Source organism: Nerophis lumbriciformis, linkage group LG13, assembly GCF_033978685.3.
Source record: "Nerophis lumbriciformis linkage group LG13, RoL_Nlum_v2.1, whole genome shotgun sequence".
In the NCBI taxonomy this organism is placed as follows: domain Eukaryota; kingdom Metazoa; phylum Chordata; class Actinopteri; order Syngnathiformes; family Syngnathidae; genus Nerophis; species Nerophis lumbriciformis.
The window spans coordinates 1479537-1495625 of NC_084560.2; the positions used below are offsets into that span (position 1 = coordinate 1479537).

At 37.8% G+C, this 16089-nt stretch overlaps 1 protein-coding gene across 3 annotated transcripts in view; it reads right to left on the minus strand.

The window, feature by feature from the left end:
• ptprna (protein tyrosine phosphatase receptor type Na) overlaps nt 1-16089 on the minus strand; it is a 94851-nt gene that overhangs the window by 19028 nt on the left and 59734 nt on the right. For 2 of the 3 annotated variants that reach the window (XM_061971816.1, XM_061971814.1), the window contains exons 15-19: nt 10536-10790; nt 10328-10475; nt 5162-5235; nt 4887-4964; nt 1838-1957 (exon numbers count right to left, since the gene is read on the minus strand). In XM_061971816.1, the coding sequence (XP_061827800.1) occupies nt 1838-1957; nt 4887-4964; nt 5162-5235; nt 10328-10475; nt 10536-10790 (675 nt within the window). The remainder of the gene's footprint in view (nt 1-1837; nt 1958-4886; nt 4965-5161; nt 5236-10327; nt 10476-10535; nt 10791-16089) is intronic. The other variant, XM_061971815.1, reaches the window with a different exon arrangement.

Sequence of the window (16089 nt, forward strand, 5' to 3'; positions counted from 1 at the left end):
ACTTCTTTGGGATGTGATGCCGGTTCAGTGCCTCTTCGACCAGCTTGTGGGGTATGGATCCATAGGCATTTGCGAGGTCCAGCCACAGAACAGCCAAGTCCCCCTTGTTCTCCCTGGCTTCCCTGATGAGCTGAGTGACCACAACTGTGTGCTCCAGACATCCAGATACCTCTGGGATCCCTCCTATCTGGACTGATGTATCAATGTAGGAGTTCGTCAGGAGGTAGTCTGGCAATGAGGCTTAAGAAGATCTTCCCTTGAACACTCAGCAACGAGATGGTTCGGAACTGGTTGATGCTCTGAGACTTCTCCTCCTTTGGGATCCACACACCCTCTGCCTGTCTCCACTGGTCTGCTACCTTGCCCCTCCTCCAGATCACCTTCAGGATTTTCCAGAGTCTGCGGAGTAGTCTTGGACAGTTCTTATAGACCTTGTAAAGTACTCCACTGGGCCCTGGAGCAGAGCTCATCCTTGCCCTTCGGACCACCTCCTGGATCTCCTTACAGCCAGGCTCCTTCCCATCGAAGTCTAGCGTTGGTGTTGGTGGATTGATCAAGGACCTGCAGGGGCCTAGGTCTTGCTCTCTACATCCATCGCTGTAGGTTTGCTTGAGGTGGTGGTCGACCTCAGCTTTGGAGCAGGCCAGTTTACCGCTTCACTTCTGTCCTAGCAGCTGTTTTGTGACTTCAAATGGATTTGCCAGAAAGGCAGCTCTCCTCCTGGACCTTTCCTTCCTCCTCCTTCTATGCCACTCCGGTCTTCTCAAGGTCATCAGCTTCTTGCGGATTATACAACGTAGCTCCGCAAGAGGCCCCCTATCCTCTTCACTTGCAACCTTGAACTGCTGCCTTAAACTCTTCAGTTCCTGCCTGAGCTGCTGGATTTTACTCGCTCTATTGTTCATGATGTAGGGGGGCTTCGCCGCCCGCTTCTCCTCAAGTCCAAACCGCTCTGCAGCGAGGCTGATGATGATCGTGGTCATCGTCTTGAGGCGTCGATCAGCTTCCCCTTTGGCTGTTGTTTCCAAGATGGTATCAGCATCTTCATCAAACTGGAGCTACTCTTTCTCCTTGCTAGCTTGGGACCACTTTACCCGACGATGTTCTGATGTCCTGTGTGCATCTGGTGGTTGCATCACCTGGAGGCTCCGGGCACTGTGGGGTGACTCCGGGCCTGGCTCCTCCTGCGCCTCACCAGGTGTAGTTCCTGTGCGCTGTGATTCTACCACCTTCTGCATACACTTCATCCTGGCCTGGTGGATCCGCAGGCCATGTCGGTTCTTGCATACCTTCCCACATATGCATTCCATAGTCATTGTCGTGTTTCCATTGCAATATGTCGTCGTCCTTTGATCCGTCCAGTTGGACTCTCTTCCGCCCCCCTTCTCGGGAATCCCTGGGTGTATATTTCCTGTAGGTCGATTCGTAGCTTGTTGTGGGTTCCTTCCTCGCAGAAGGTGCAGCTCGGGATGCTACCCCTCATAGCCCCGGTGCCGTCTTTCCGGGCTGTCCGCTGTCTCTCCAGCTGTCATGTCTATGTATATATGTACAGTATATATGTATATATACACGTGTATATATGTATGTTTATGTGTATATATATATATGTGTACAGTATGTATGTATATGTGTATATACACACACGTATATATATATATATATATATATATATATATATATATATATATATATATATATACACACACACAACTTGGAACAATTGCCAGTTTAAAAAAATGCAATACCAGAGTTTGACACCAGGGGGAGACATTTTACCAAAGAACATCATGACTATTTAGGTGCCACCATGTGGTGCATTAAAGTGCAGGAAACACACCTCATAGATGTAGTACAGGGAGGAACCCTCGTCAGGCCAGTACCTGGCACTTTGTTTCTGTCCGTCCTCCACCAAAGCGGACATCATCACGATCACCGTGCAGCCGTTCTCCCACACCATCTGCAGAGTGGTGACAAATAGCCCATATAGAGCATTATAGCCCATATAGAGCATTAATATCCCATAATGGCATATAGAGCATAATATCCCATAATGGCATATAGAGCATAATAGCCCATAATGGCATATAGAGCATTATAGTCCATAATGACATATAGAGCATAATAGCCCATAATGGCATATAGAGCATAATAACCCATAATGGCATATAGGGCATAATAACCCATATTGGCATATAGAGCATAATAACCCATAATGGCATATAGGGCATAATAACCCATATTGGCATATAGAGCATAATAACCCATAATGGCATATAGGGCATAATAACCCATAATGGCATATAGAGCATAATAACCCATAATGGTATATAGGGCATAATAACCCATAATGGCATATAGAGCATAATAACCCATAATGGCATATAGGGCATAATAACCCTTATAGAGTATATAGAGCATAATAACCCATATTGGCATATAGAGCATAATAACCCATAATGGCATATAGGGCATAATAACCCATATTGGCATATAGAGCATTATAACCCATAATGGCATATAGGGCATAATAACCCATATTGGCATATAGGGCATAATAACCCATAATGGCATATAGAGCATAATAACCCATAATGGCATATAGGGCATAATAACCCATATTGGCATATAGAGCATAATAACCCATAATGGCATATAGGGAATAATAACCCATAATGGCATATAGAGCATAATAACCCATAATGGCATATAGGGCATAATAACCCATAATGGCATATAGAGCATAATAACCCATAATGGCATATAGGGCATAATAACCCATATTGGCATATAGAGCATAATAACCCATATTGGCATATAGAGCATAATAACCCATAATGGCATAAAGGGCATAATAACCCATATTGGCATATAGAGCATAATAACCCATAATGGCATATAGGGAATAATAACCCATAATGGCATATAGAGCATAATAACCCATAATGGCATATAGGGCATAATAACCCATAATGGCATATAGAGCATAATAACCCATAATGGCATATAGGGAATAATAACCCATAATGGCATATAGAGCATAATAACCCATAATGGCATATAGGGCATAATAACCCATAATGGCATATAAAGCATAATAACCCATAATGGCATATAGGGCATAATAACCCATATTGGCATATAGAGCATAATAACCCATAATGGCATATAGGGCATAATAACCCATATTGGCATATAGAGCATAATAACCCATAATGGCATATAGGGAATAATAACCCATAATGGCATATAGAGCATAATAACCCATAATGGCATATAGGGCATAATAACCCACAATGGCATATAGAGCATAATAACCCATAATGGCATATAGGGCATAATAACCCATATTGGCATATAGAGCATAATAACCCATAATGGCATATAGAGCATAATAACCCATAATGGCATATAGGGCATAATAACCCATATTGGCATATAGAGCATAATAACCCATAATGGCATATAGGGAATAATAACCCATAATGGCATATAGAGCATAATAACCCATAATGGCATATAGAGCATAATAACCCATAATGGCATATAGGGCATAATAACCCTTATAGAGTATATAGAGCATAATAACCCATAATGGCATATAGGGCATAATAACCCATATTGGCATATAGAGCATAATAACCCATAATGGCATATAGGGAATAATAACCCATAATGGCATATAGAGCATAATAACCCATAATGGCATATAGAGCATAATAACCCATAATGGCATATAGGGCATAATAACCCATAATGGCATATAGGGCATAATAACCCATATTGGCATATAGAGCATAATAACCCATAATGGCATATAGGGCATAATAACCCATATTGGCATATAGAGCATAATAACCCATAATGGCATATAGGGCATAATAACCCATAATGGCATATAGGGCATAATAACCCATATTGGCATATAGAGCATAATAACCCATAATGGCATATAGGGCATAATAACCCATATTGGCATATAGAGCATAATAACCCATAATGGCATATAGGGCATAATAACCCATATTGGCATATAGAGCATAATAACCCATAATGGCATATAGGGCATAATAACCCATAATGGCATATAGAGCATAATAACCCATAATGGCATATAGGGCATAATAACCCTTATAGAGTATATAGAGCATAATAACCCATATTGGCATATAGAGCATAATAACCCATAATGGCATATAGGGCATAATAACCCATAATGGCATATAGAGCATAATAACCCATAATGGCATATAGGGCATAATAACCCATAATGGCATATAGGGCATAATAACCCATAATGGCATATAGAGCATAATAACCCATAATGGCATATAGGGCATAATAACCCATATTGGCATATAGAGCATAATAACCCATAATGGCATATAGGGCATAATAACCCATATTGACATATAGAGCATAATAACCCATATTGGCATATAGAGCATAATAACCCATAATGGCATATAGGGCATAATAACCCATATTGGCATATAGAGCATAATAACCCATAATGGCATATAGGGAATAATAACCCATATTGGCATATAGAGCATAATAACCCATAATGGCATATAGGGCATAATAACCCATAATGGCATATAGGGCATAATAACCCATAATGGCATATAGGGCATAATAACCCATAATGGCATATAGGGCATAATAACCCATATTGGCATATAGAGCATAATAACCCATAATGGCATATAGGGCATAATAACCCATATTGGCATATAGAGCATAATAACCCATAATGGCATATAGGGCATAATAACCCTTATAGAGTATATAGAGCATCATATCCCATATAGAGCATATAGAGCATAATGGCATGTAGAGCAGACTTGAATGGTATGATGGGGTCTAAAAGGTGTGTCCTGACTGACCTGCCAGAAGTCTGCCACGGTGTGAGTCAGAGGTCCCTGGGTGGCGATGTAAGATGGCTGCCGAGGGTCATGGTCAAACTGCAGGTGGGAAAATGAGATCAATGTTATATTGGAAGGAGACTAGTAGATTATATTAGAAGGAGACTAGTAGATTATATTGGAAGGAGACCAGTAGATTATATTGGAAGGAGACTAGTAGACATTGGGATGGAAAGTTCCAGAGTCCTGGACGTGGTCATCACTCATCAATTCCTAGTCTGCATGCAAGTATTTACCACAAAGCTGGCGTTGATGTAATCTTGTTTTTTGGGGTTGACGTCCTTTTTCAGCTTCACCCGTGAGTGATCATCTGGGGACAAACAGATTAAAATACAAAAAGGTTTCTTCTATTTTCAATTTGTCGCACTTTTATTATTTCATTATTTTTATCTTGTAATTTTACTTTTTATCCGAACCCTTTCACGTATTTCTTCTTTAGTTTATGCATTGTTTATGTTCTTTGTTTTTTAAAGGTGCTATATAAATAAATACATTGTTGTAAACGTGCTATATAAATAAATACATTGTTGTAAATGTGCTATATAAATAAATACATTGTTGTAAACGTGCTATATATAAATAAATAAATTGTTGTAAATGTGCTATATATTGTTTTTAATATTGTTTTTAATGTTGTTGTGCAGCACTTTGGAAACATTGTTGTTGTTTAAATGTGCTATATAAATAAAGTGGATTGGATTGGATTGGATGTATAAATAAATTGTTGTAAACGTGCTATATAAATAAATTGTTGTAAACGTGCTATATAAATAAATTGCTGTAAACGTGCTATATAAATAAATAAATTGTTGTAAACGTGCTATATAAATAAATACGTTGTTGTAAACGTGTTATATAAATAGAATAAATTGTTGTAAACGTGCTATATAAATAAATAGTTGTCAACGTGCTATATAAATAAATACATTGTTGTAAACGTGCTATATAAATAAATTGTTGTAAACGTGCTTTATAAATAAATAACTTGTTGTAAACGTGCTATATAAATAAATACATTGTTGTAAACCTGCTACATAAATAAATTGTTGTAAACGTGCTATATAAATAAATACATTGTTGTAAACGTGCTACATGAATAAATACATTGTTGTAAACGTGCTACATGAATAAATACATTGTTGTAAACGTGCTGTATAAATAAATAAATAGTTGTAAACGTGCTACATAAATAAATTGTTGTAAACGTGCTATATAAATAAATACATTGTTGTAAACGTGCTATATAAATAAATTGTTGTAAATGTGTTATATAAATAAAAAGATTGTTGTAAACGTGCTATATAAATAAATAGTTGTAAACGTGCTTTATAAATAAATAACTTGTTGTAAACGTGCTATATAAATAAATAAATAGTTGTAAACGTGCTTTATAAATAAATAACTTGTAAACGTGCTATATAAATAAATACATTGTTGTAAACCTGCTACATAAATAAATTGTTGTAAACGTGCTGTATAAATAAATTGTTGTAAACGTTCTATATAAATAAATAAATTGTTGTAAATGTGCTATATAAATAAATTGTTGTAAACGTTCTATATAAATAAATACATTGTTGTAAACGTGCTATATAAATAAATACATTGTTGTAAACGTGCTATATAAAAAACAATTGTTGTAAACGTGCTAAATAAATAAATTGTTGTAAACTTGCTATATAAATAAATAAATTGTTGTAAACGTGCTATGTAAATAAATAAATTGTAAACTTGCTACATAAATAAATTGTTGTATAGGTGCTGTATAAATAAATTGTTGTAAACATGCTAAATAAATAAATAAATTGTTGTAAACGTGCTATATAAATAAATAAATAGTTGTAAACGTGCAATATAAATAAATTGTTGTAAACGTGCTATTTAAATAAATACATTGTTGTAAACTTGCTATATAAATAAATAAATTGTTGTAAACGTGCTACATATATAAATAAATTGTTGTCAATGTGCTACATAAATAAATAAATTGTTGTAAATGTGCTATATAAATAAATTGTTGTAAACGTGCTATATAAATAAATTGTTGTAAACGTGCTATATAAATAAATAAATTGTTGTAAACGTGCTATATAAATAAATAAATTGTTGTAAACGTGCTGTATAAATAAATAACTTGTTGTAAATGTGCTATTTAAATACATTGTTGTAAACTTGCTATATAAATAAATAAATTGTTGTAAACGTGCTACATATATAAATAAATTGTTGTCAACGTGCTACATAAATAAATAAATTGTTGTAAATGTGCTATATAAATAAATTGTTGTAAACGTGCTATATAAATAAATTGTTGTAAATGTGCTATATAAATAAATAACTTGTTGTAAACGTGCTATATAAAAAATACATTGTTGTAAACGTGCTGTATAAATAAATAAATTGTTGTAAACGTGCTTTATAAAAAAATACATTGTTGTAAACGTGCTATATAAATCAATCAATTGTTGTAAACATGCTACATAAATAAATAAATTGTTGTAAACGTGCTATGTAAATAAATAAATTGTTGTAAATGTGCTACATAAATAAATACATTGTTGTAAACGTGCTATATAAATAAATAAATTGTTGTAAATGTGCTTTATAAATAAATAAATTGTTGTAAACGTGCTACATAAAAAAATAGTTGTAAACGTGCTACATAAATAAATAGTTGTAAACGTGCTTTATCTGTTGTAAACGTGCTATATAAATAAATAAATTGTTGTACACATGTTACATAAATAAATATATTGTTGTTAACGTGCTTTATAAATAAATACATTTTTGTAAATGTGTTATGTAAATAAATTGTTGTAAACGTGCTAAATAAATAAATAAATTGTTGTAAACGTGCTATATAAATAAATACATTGTTGTAAATGTGCTATATAAATAAATAAATCGTTGTAAACGTGCTATGTAAATAAATAAATTGTTGTAAATGTGCTATATAAATAAATACATTGTTGGAAACGTGCTATATAAATAAATAACTTGTTGTAAATGTGCTACATAAATACATTGTTGTAAAGGTGCTACATAAATAAATAAATTGTTGTAAATGTGCTACATAAATAAATAAATTGTTGTAAACGTGTTATATAAATAAATACATTTTTGTAAACGTGTTATATAAATAAATTGTTGTAAACGTGCTAAATAAATAAATAGTTGTAAACATGCTATTTAAATAAATAAATAGTTGTAAACGTGCTATATAAATAAATAAATAGTTGTAAATGTGCTATATAAATAAAAAAATTGTTGTAAACATGCTATATAAATAAATACATTTTTGTAAACGTGCTATATAAATAAATAGTTGTAAACGTGCTATATAAATAAATACATTTTTGTAAACGTGCTATATAAATAAATAAACAGTTGTAAACGTGCTATATAAATAAATAAATAGTTGTAAACGTGCTATATAAATAAATAAATAGTTGTAAATGTGCTATGTAAATAAATAAATTGTTGTAAACGTGCAATATAAATAAATAAATTGTTGTAAACGTGCTATACAAACAAATGGTTGTAAACGTGCTATATAAATAAATAAATGTTTGTAAACGTGCTATATAAATAAATAAATAATTGTAAACGTGCTATATAAATAAATACAATGCTGTAAACGTGCTATATAAATAAATAAATTGTAAACGTGCTATATAAATAAATACATTGTAAACGTGCTATATAAATAAATACATTGTTGTAAAATGGACATGCTTTTGTCATGGTGGGTTTCGACCTATTCTATTGTCTAAGGCAGGGGTCCCCAAACTTTTTGACTCGGGGGGCCGCATTGGGTTAAAAAAAATTTGGCCGGGGGCCAGGCTGTATATATATATATATATATATATATATATATATATATATATATATATATATATATATATATATATATATATATATAGATATATATATATTGTCTTTATAATCCGTTTTGTCATTTAACATCAATTAACATTGATGTTCATCAACATTTAACATTGTCACATTATCGATGGGGAAATTAATTTTTAGACAATATGATTTGCCTGAGCGGCTAGGAGACACCGAGAGTAACAAACGGTAGAAAATGGATTAGAAAGGACAGATTTAAAACGATGAGGTGGCGACTTGTCCAGGGTGTACACCGCCTTCCGCCCGATTGTAGCTGAGATAGGCTCTAGCGCCCCCCGCGACCCCAAAGGGAATAAGCAGTAGAAAATGGATGGATGGATGGATTTTAAAAAAATAAAATAAATAAATAAAAATAAAAAAATTCTTGGGACTTCCTGTGGTACATATATAAATAAATTATTGTCAACGTGCTACATAAATAAATAAATTGTTGTAAACGTGCTATATAAATAAATAACTTGTTGTAATAAATAATAAATAAGTAAACATGCTATATAAATAAATACATTTTTGTAAATGTGCTATATAAATACATAAATAGTTGTAAACGTGCTATATAAATAAATACATTTTTGTAAACGTGCTATATAAATAAATAAATAGTTGTAAACGTGCTATATAAATAAATAAATAGTTGTAAATGTGCTATGTAAATAAATAAATTGTTGCAAACGTGCAATATAAATAAATAAATTGTTGTAAACGTGCAATATAAATAAATAAATTGTTGTAAACGTGCTATACAAACAAATGGTTGTAAACGTGCTATATAAATAAATAAATGTTTGTAAACGTGCTATATAAATAAATAAATAATTGTAAACGTGCTATATAAATAAATACAATGTTGTAAACGTGCTATATAAATAAATAAATTGTAAACGTGCTATATAAATAAATACATTGTTGTAAAATGGACATGCTTTTGTCATGGTGGGTTTCGACCTATTCTATTGTCTAAGGCAGAGGTCCCCAAACTTTTTGACTCGGGGGGCCGCATTGGGTTAAAAAAAATTTGGCCGGGGGCCAGGCTGTATATATATATATATATATATATATATATATATATATATATATATATATATATATATATATATATATATATATATATTGTCTTTATAATCCGTTTTGTCATTTAACATCAATTAACATTGATGTTCATCAACATTTAACATTGTCACATTATCGATGGGGAAATTAATTTTTAGACAATATGATTTGCCTGAGCGGCTAGGAGACACCGAGAGTAACAAACGGTAGAAAATGGATTAGAAAGGACAGATTTAAAAAAAATAAAATAAATAAATAAAAATAAAAAAATTCTTGGGACTTCCTGTGGGCCGGATTTTGGATGCTGGGGGTCCGGATCCGGCCCGCGGGCCGTAGTTTGGGTACCCCTGGTGTAAGGTAATAAAATGACTAAGTTGACTAAAACCATGAATGAAATAAGGCGTGTGCAGAGTCAAGAAGGAAGAAATGGAGGAACTGACATGGCAGCGATTCTGCTTGTCTGTTTTTGTCCACGTTGGCGGGAGTTTGTGCCAGCGCCACTGAACTGGGCTCGGCCTGGTAGGAGCACAGGGCCTCCCACTCCTTCTGGAGGCGGTCCTTGTTACGAAGGTGGTCCTCCATGTAGGTCTGCCGGGTCACAAGACGTTAATGCTTCCTTCCGGCCTCGGCGCCGACGGCTCCACTCACCAGAATCATGTGACCGGTGGAGATGTCCATGTTGGACTGGGCGGGCTCCTCGCTCCAGGACGGCGTGGAGCTGTGCGTGGACGAGGGACTGTGCTGCGGCCCGTCGCTGAACTGGGACGAGACGCTGCTCACGCGGGACGTGTCCGTTCCTCGCCGACCGCCGGCGGCGCCGCTTGCCACCCCGCTGGTGCCGGCGCCCACGCAGTCCTGGCGGCACAGAGAGGATTTGGACGCCATGTGCTGGCGACATAGCTCCTGGGTGTGCCACACAGACAGAGGACATCAAAATAAATCAATAGCAGGAGCTCCTTGGAAAGTGGGTGTGGCTTCTAGAAAATGCCGCAAAGTGGATAATCACGTCTCCCTAAAGGACTCAGTGATGACTCGGCTCTCATCTGGTTTGGTACTTTGTACTTGCTTTAAGACCATGACACGCCGTGATGTCGCATTGCAAACAAACACTTCTCCACAAAGACTTCAAGGCTTCCTTTTTCCTACCATTCAGTCCTTACCTTTTTTTTATGGAGCACGACTGCAGCATAACACACCGTGTCGCCTGCGACAGGAACTAAAAAAACAAATACTAGAGTCCGTGAACATTGCGCCAAAGTACGGATTTTGCCTGGTTTTCTGCATGTAAAACTGTAATTATTGTCCACAACAGGGGTCGCCAACCCCTTCGTCTTTGGGACCCTAACCGTCGATGGAGAGAATATTAGAAACAAAAAGTATTCTTATGAGATCTGGAGAATGACCGACAGACCCACAAACAGCCTCTGGTCTCGCAAACGCACACAAATCATGGCACAGCGACAATGCAGTCAGGCTGACTGTTTACACACTTTGGACATTTTCGAGCATCCAACTTCAAACAACTCTTCCCTCGACCATCATCGCTCGCCTGCGACAGGAACTAACAAGCCAAATACTAGAGTCCGTGAACATTGATCCAAAGTACGGATTTTGCATGGTTTTTTGCATGTAAAACTAAGTATTGTCTCCAACAGGGGTCGCCAACCCCTCCATCTTAGGACCCTAACCGTCGATGTAGAGAATATTAGAAACAAAAAGTATTCTTATGAGATCTGGAGAATGACCGACAGACCCACAAACAGCCTCTGGTCTCGCAAACGCACATAAATCATGGCACTGCAAGAATGAAGTCAGGCTGACTATTTACACACTTTGGACATTTTCTAGCATCCAACATCAAACAACTCTTCCCTCGACCATCATCGCTCGCCTGCGACAGGAACTAACAAGCCAAATACTAGAGTCCGTGAACATTGCTCCAAAGTACGGATTTTGCATGGTTTTTTGCATGTAAAACTGTAATTATTGTCTCCAACAGGGGTCGCCAACCCCTCCATCTTAGGACCCTAACCGTCGATGGAGAGAATATTAAAAACAAAAAGTATTCTTATGAGATCTGGAGAATGACCGACAGACCCACAAACAGCCTCTGGTCTTGCAAACGCACACAAATCATGGCACTGCAACAATGCAGTCAGGCTGACTGTTGCAATACGTCGGGCATTTTGTAGCATCCAACTTCAAACGACTCTTCCCTCGACCATCATCGCTCGCCTGCGACAGGAACCAACAAGACAAATACTAGAGTCCGTGAACATTGATCCAAAGTACGGATTTTGCCTGGTTTTCTGCATGTAAAACTGTAATTATTGTCCACAACAGGGGTCGCCAACCCCCTTCGTCTTTGGGACCCTAACCGTCGATGGAGAGAATATTAGAAACAAAAAGTATTCTTATGAGATCTGGAGAATGACCAACAGACCCACAAACAGCCTCTGGTCTCGCAAACGCACACAAATCATGGCACTGCAACAATGCAGTCAGGCTGACTGTTTACACACTTTGGACATTTTCTAGCATCCAACATCAAACAACTCTTCCCTCGACCATCATCGCTCGCCTGCGACAGGAACTAACAAGACAAATACTAGAGTCCGTGAACACTGATCCAAAGTACGGATTTTGCCTGGTTTTCTGCATGTAAAACTGTAATTATTGTCCACAACAGGGGTCGCCAACCCCTTCGTCTTTGGGACCCTAACAGTCGATGGAGAGAATATTAGAAACAAAAAGTATTCTTATGAGATCTGGAGAATGACCAACAGACCCACAAACAGCCTCTGGTCTTGCAAACGCACACAAATCATGGCACTGCAACAATGCAGTCAGGCTGACTGTTTACACACTTTGGACATTTTCTAGCATCCAACATCAAACAGCTCTTCCCTCAACCATCATCGCTCGCCTGCGACAGGAACCAACAAGACAAATACTAGAGTCCGTGAACATTGCTCCAAAGTACGGATTTTGCCTGGTTTTCTGCATGTAAAACTGTAATTATTGTCCACAACAGGGGTTGCCAACCCCTCCATCTTAGGACCCTAACAGTCGATGGAGAGAATATTAGAAACAAAAAGTATTCTTATGAGATCTGGAGAATGACCGACAGACCCACAAACAGCCTCTGGTCTTGCAAACGCACACAAATCATGGCACTGCAACAATGCAGTCAGGCTGACTGTTTACACACTTTGGACATTTTCTAGCATCCAACATCAAACAACTCTTCCCTTGACCATCATCGCTCGCCTGCGACAGGAACTAACAAGACAAATACTAGAGTCCGTGAACATTGCTCCAAAGTACGGATTTTGCCTGGTTTTCTGCATGTAAAACTTAGTATTGTCCCCAACAGGGGTCGCCAACCCCTCCATCTTAGGACCCTAACAGTCGATGGAGAGAATATTAGAAACAAAAAGTATTCTTATGAGATCTGGAGAATGACCAACAGACCCACAAACAGCCTCTGGTCTTGCAAACGCACACAAATCATGGCACTGCAACAATGCAGTCAGGCTGACTGTTGCAATACGTCGGGCATTTTGTAGCATCCAACTTCAAACAACTCTTCCCTCGACCATCATCGCTCGCCTGCGACAGGAACCAACAAGACAAATACTAGAGTCCGTGAACATTGATCCAAAGTACGGATTTTGCCTGGTTTTCTGCATGTAAAACTGTAATTATTGTCCACAACAGGGGTCGCCAACCCCTTCGTCTTTGGGACCCTAACCGTCGATGGAGAGAATATTAGAAACAAAAAGTATTCTTATGAGATCTGGAGAATGACCGACAGACCCACAAACAGCCTCTGGTCTTGCAAACGCACACAAATCATGGCACAGCAACAATGCAGTCAGGCTGATTGTTGCAATACGTTGGGCATTTTGTAGCATCCAACATCAAAAAACTCTTCCCTCAACCATCATCGCTCGCCTGCAACAGGAACTAACAAGACAAATACTAGAGTCCGTGAACATTGCTCCAAAGTACGGATTTTGCATGGTTTTTTGCATGTAAAACTAAGTATTGTCTCCAACAGGGGTCGCCAACCCCTCTGTCTTAGGACCCTAACAGTCGATGGAGAGAATATTAGAAACAAAAAGTATTCTTATGAGATCTGGAGAATGACCGACAGACCCACAAACAGCCTCTGGTCTTGCAAACGCACACAAATCATGGCACTGCAACAATGCAGTCAGGCTGATTGTTGCAATACGTTGGGCATTTTGTAGCATCCAACTTCAAATGACTCTTCCCTCGACCATCATCGCTCGCCTGCGACAGGAACCAACAAGACAAATACTAGAGTCCGTGAACATTGATCCAAAGTACGGATTTTGCATGGTTTTTTGCATGTAAAACTTAGTATTGTCCCCAACAGGGGTCGCCAACCCCTCCATCTTAGGACCCTAACAGTCGATGGAGAGAATATTAGAAACAAAAAGTATTCTTATGAGATCTGGAGAATGACCAACAGACCCACAAACAGCCTCTGGTCTCGCAAACGCACACAAATCATGGCACTGCAACAATGCAGTCAGGCTGACTGTTTACACACTTTGGACATTTTCTAACATCCAACATCAAACAACTCTTCCCTCGACCATCATCGCTCGCCTGCGACAGGAACTAACAAGACAAATACTAGAGTCCGTGAACATTGCTCCAAAGTACGGATTTTGCCTGGTTTTCTGCATGTAAAACTGTAATTATTGTCCACAACAGGGGTCGCCAACCCCTCCGTCTTTGGGACCCTAACAGTCGATTTAGAAAATATTAGGGAAAAAAAGGTATTATGAGATCAGTGACACCCGGAGAATGACCAACAGACCCACAAACAGCCTCTCGACACTGTGGCCACACCCCCGCTGGTCTCGCAAACGCACCTTGCGTGAGGCGCACACAAATCATGGCACTGCAACAATGCAGTCAGGCTGACTGTTCACACACGTCGGGCATTTAGCATCCAACATCAAACAACTCTTCCCTCGCCTGCGACAGGAACTAACAAGCCAAATACTAGAGTCCGTGAACATTGCTCCAAAGTATGGATTTTGTGTTGATGCCATCCATCCAGACCAGCTAAAGAAGGTCTTCCCCTTTTTATTACCCAGCTGATTTCACTACATAAGACAACCACGTGACTCGTATGTAGTGTCGGAGGCAGATATTTACATATATCCGTATTTAAGTATTACTTCTTTAATTTCATAATCATATTACAAAACAGCTAGTGTTTTTCTTCCAATTGTGGTATTTTGGTTGTCTGCAAATACTGTGTGCTAACCTTGAGTGTGGAATGTAAGAAAGAGAGATACTCCTTCCTCTTATCTATTCTTATGTCCAGGTGCGGAGGACAATGGGCATGTGTTTGGGCTGGAGGGACAAGACTGTGAGGGTGGGAGGGAGAGAGACTTGATAGAGGAGAGGGTTTTTCATTGTAGGGGGCAGACCATCTTAGCAGCGCGATTGAATATTCTATGTTGGACTGGTCTCAGTATATTTGCAAAGCTTTGCAAATATATTACAAAATACCTATTCTGTCTCTGGTGGGTCTTCTACTCAGCTTTAAGTGTCGTAAAGAGCTTGGGAGCGACCTGCGACTTGAATTCCCTGGGAGGAACAACTGGTCCAAACGCAACAGTAGGATGAACTAATCTACTACAGCACTGGGACTATTCAATGTGCGGCACAGGGGCCTTCTGTGGCCCTCGGCACATTACATAAAAACACCAAAAGGGGACAAGCGGTAGAAAATGGATGGACGGCAACAACTAGCATTAACTATGGCATAGAACAAACACGAAACTGTGGCATGAAACAACTAGCATTAACTATGGCATAGGACAAACACGAAACTGTGGCATGAAACAACTAGCATTAACTATGGCATAGGACAAACACAAAACTGTGGCATGAAACAACTAGCATTAACTATGGCATAGAACAAACAGGAAACTGTGGCATGAAACAACTAGCATTAACTATGGCATAGGACAAACACAAAACTGTGGCATGAAACAACTAGCATTAACTATGGCATAGAACAAACACAAAACTGTGGCATGAAACAACTAGCATTAACCATGGCATAGAACAAACACGAAACTGTGGCATGAAACAACTAGCATTAACCATGGCATAGAACAAACACGAAACTGTGGCATGAAACAACTAG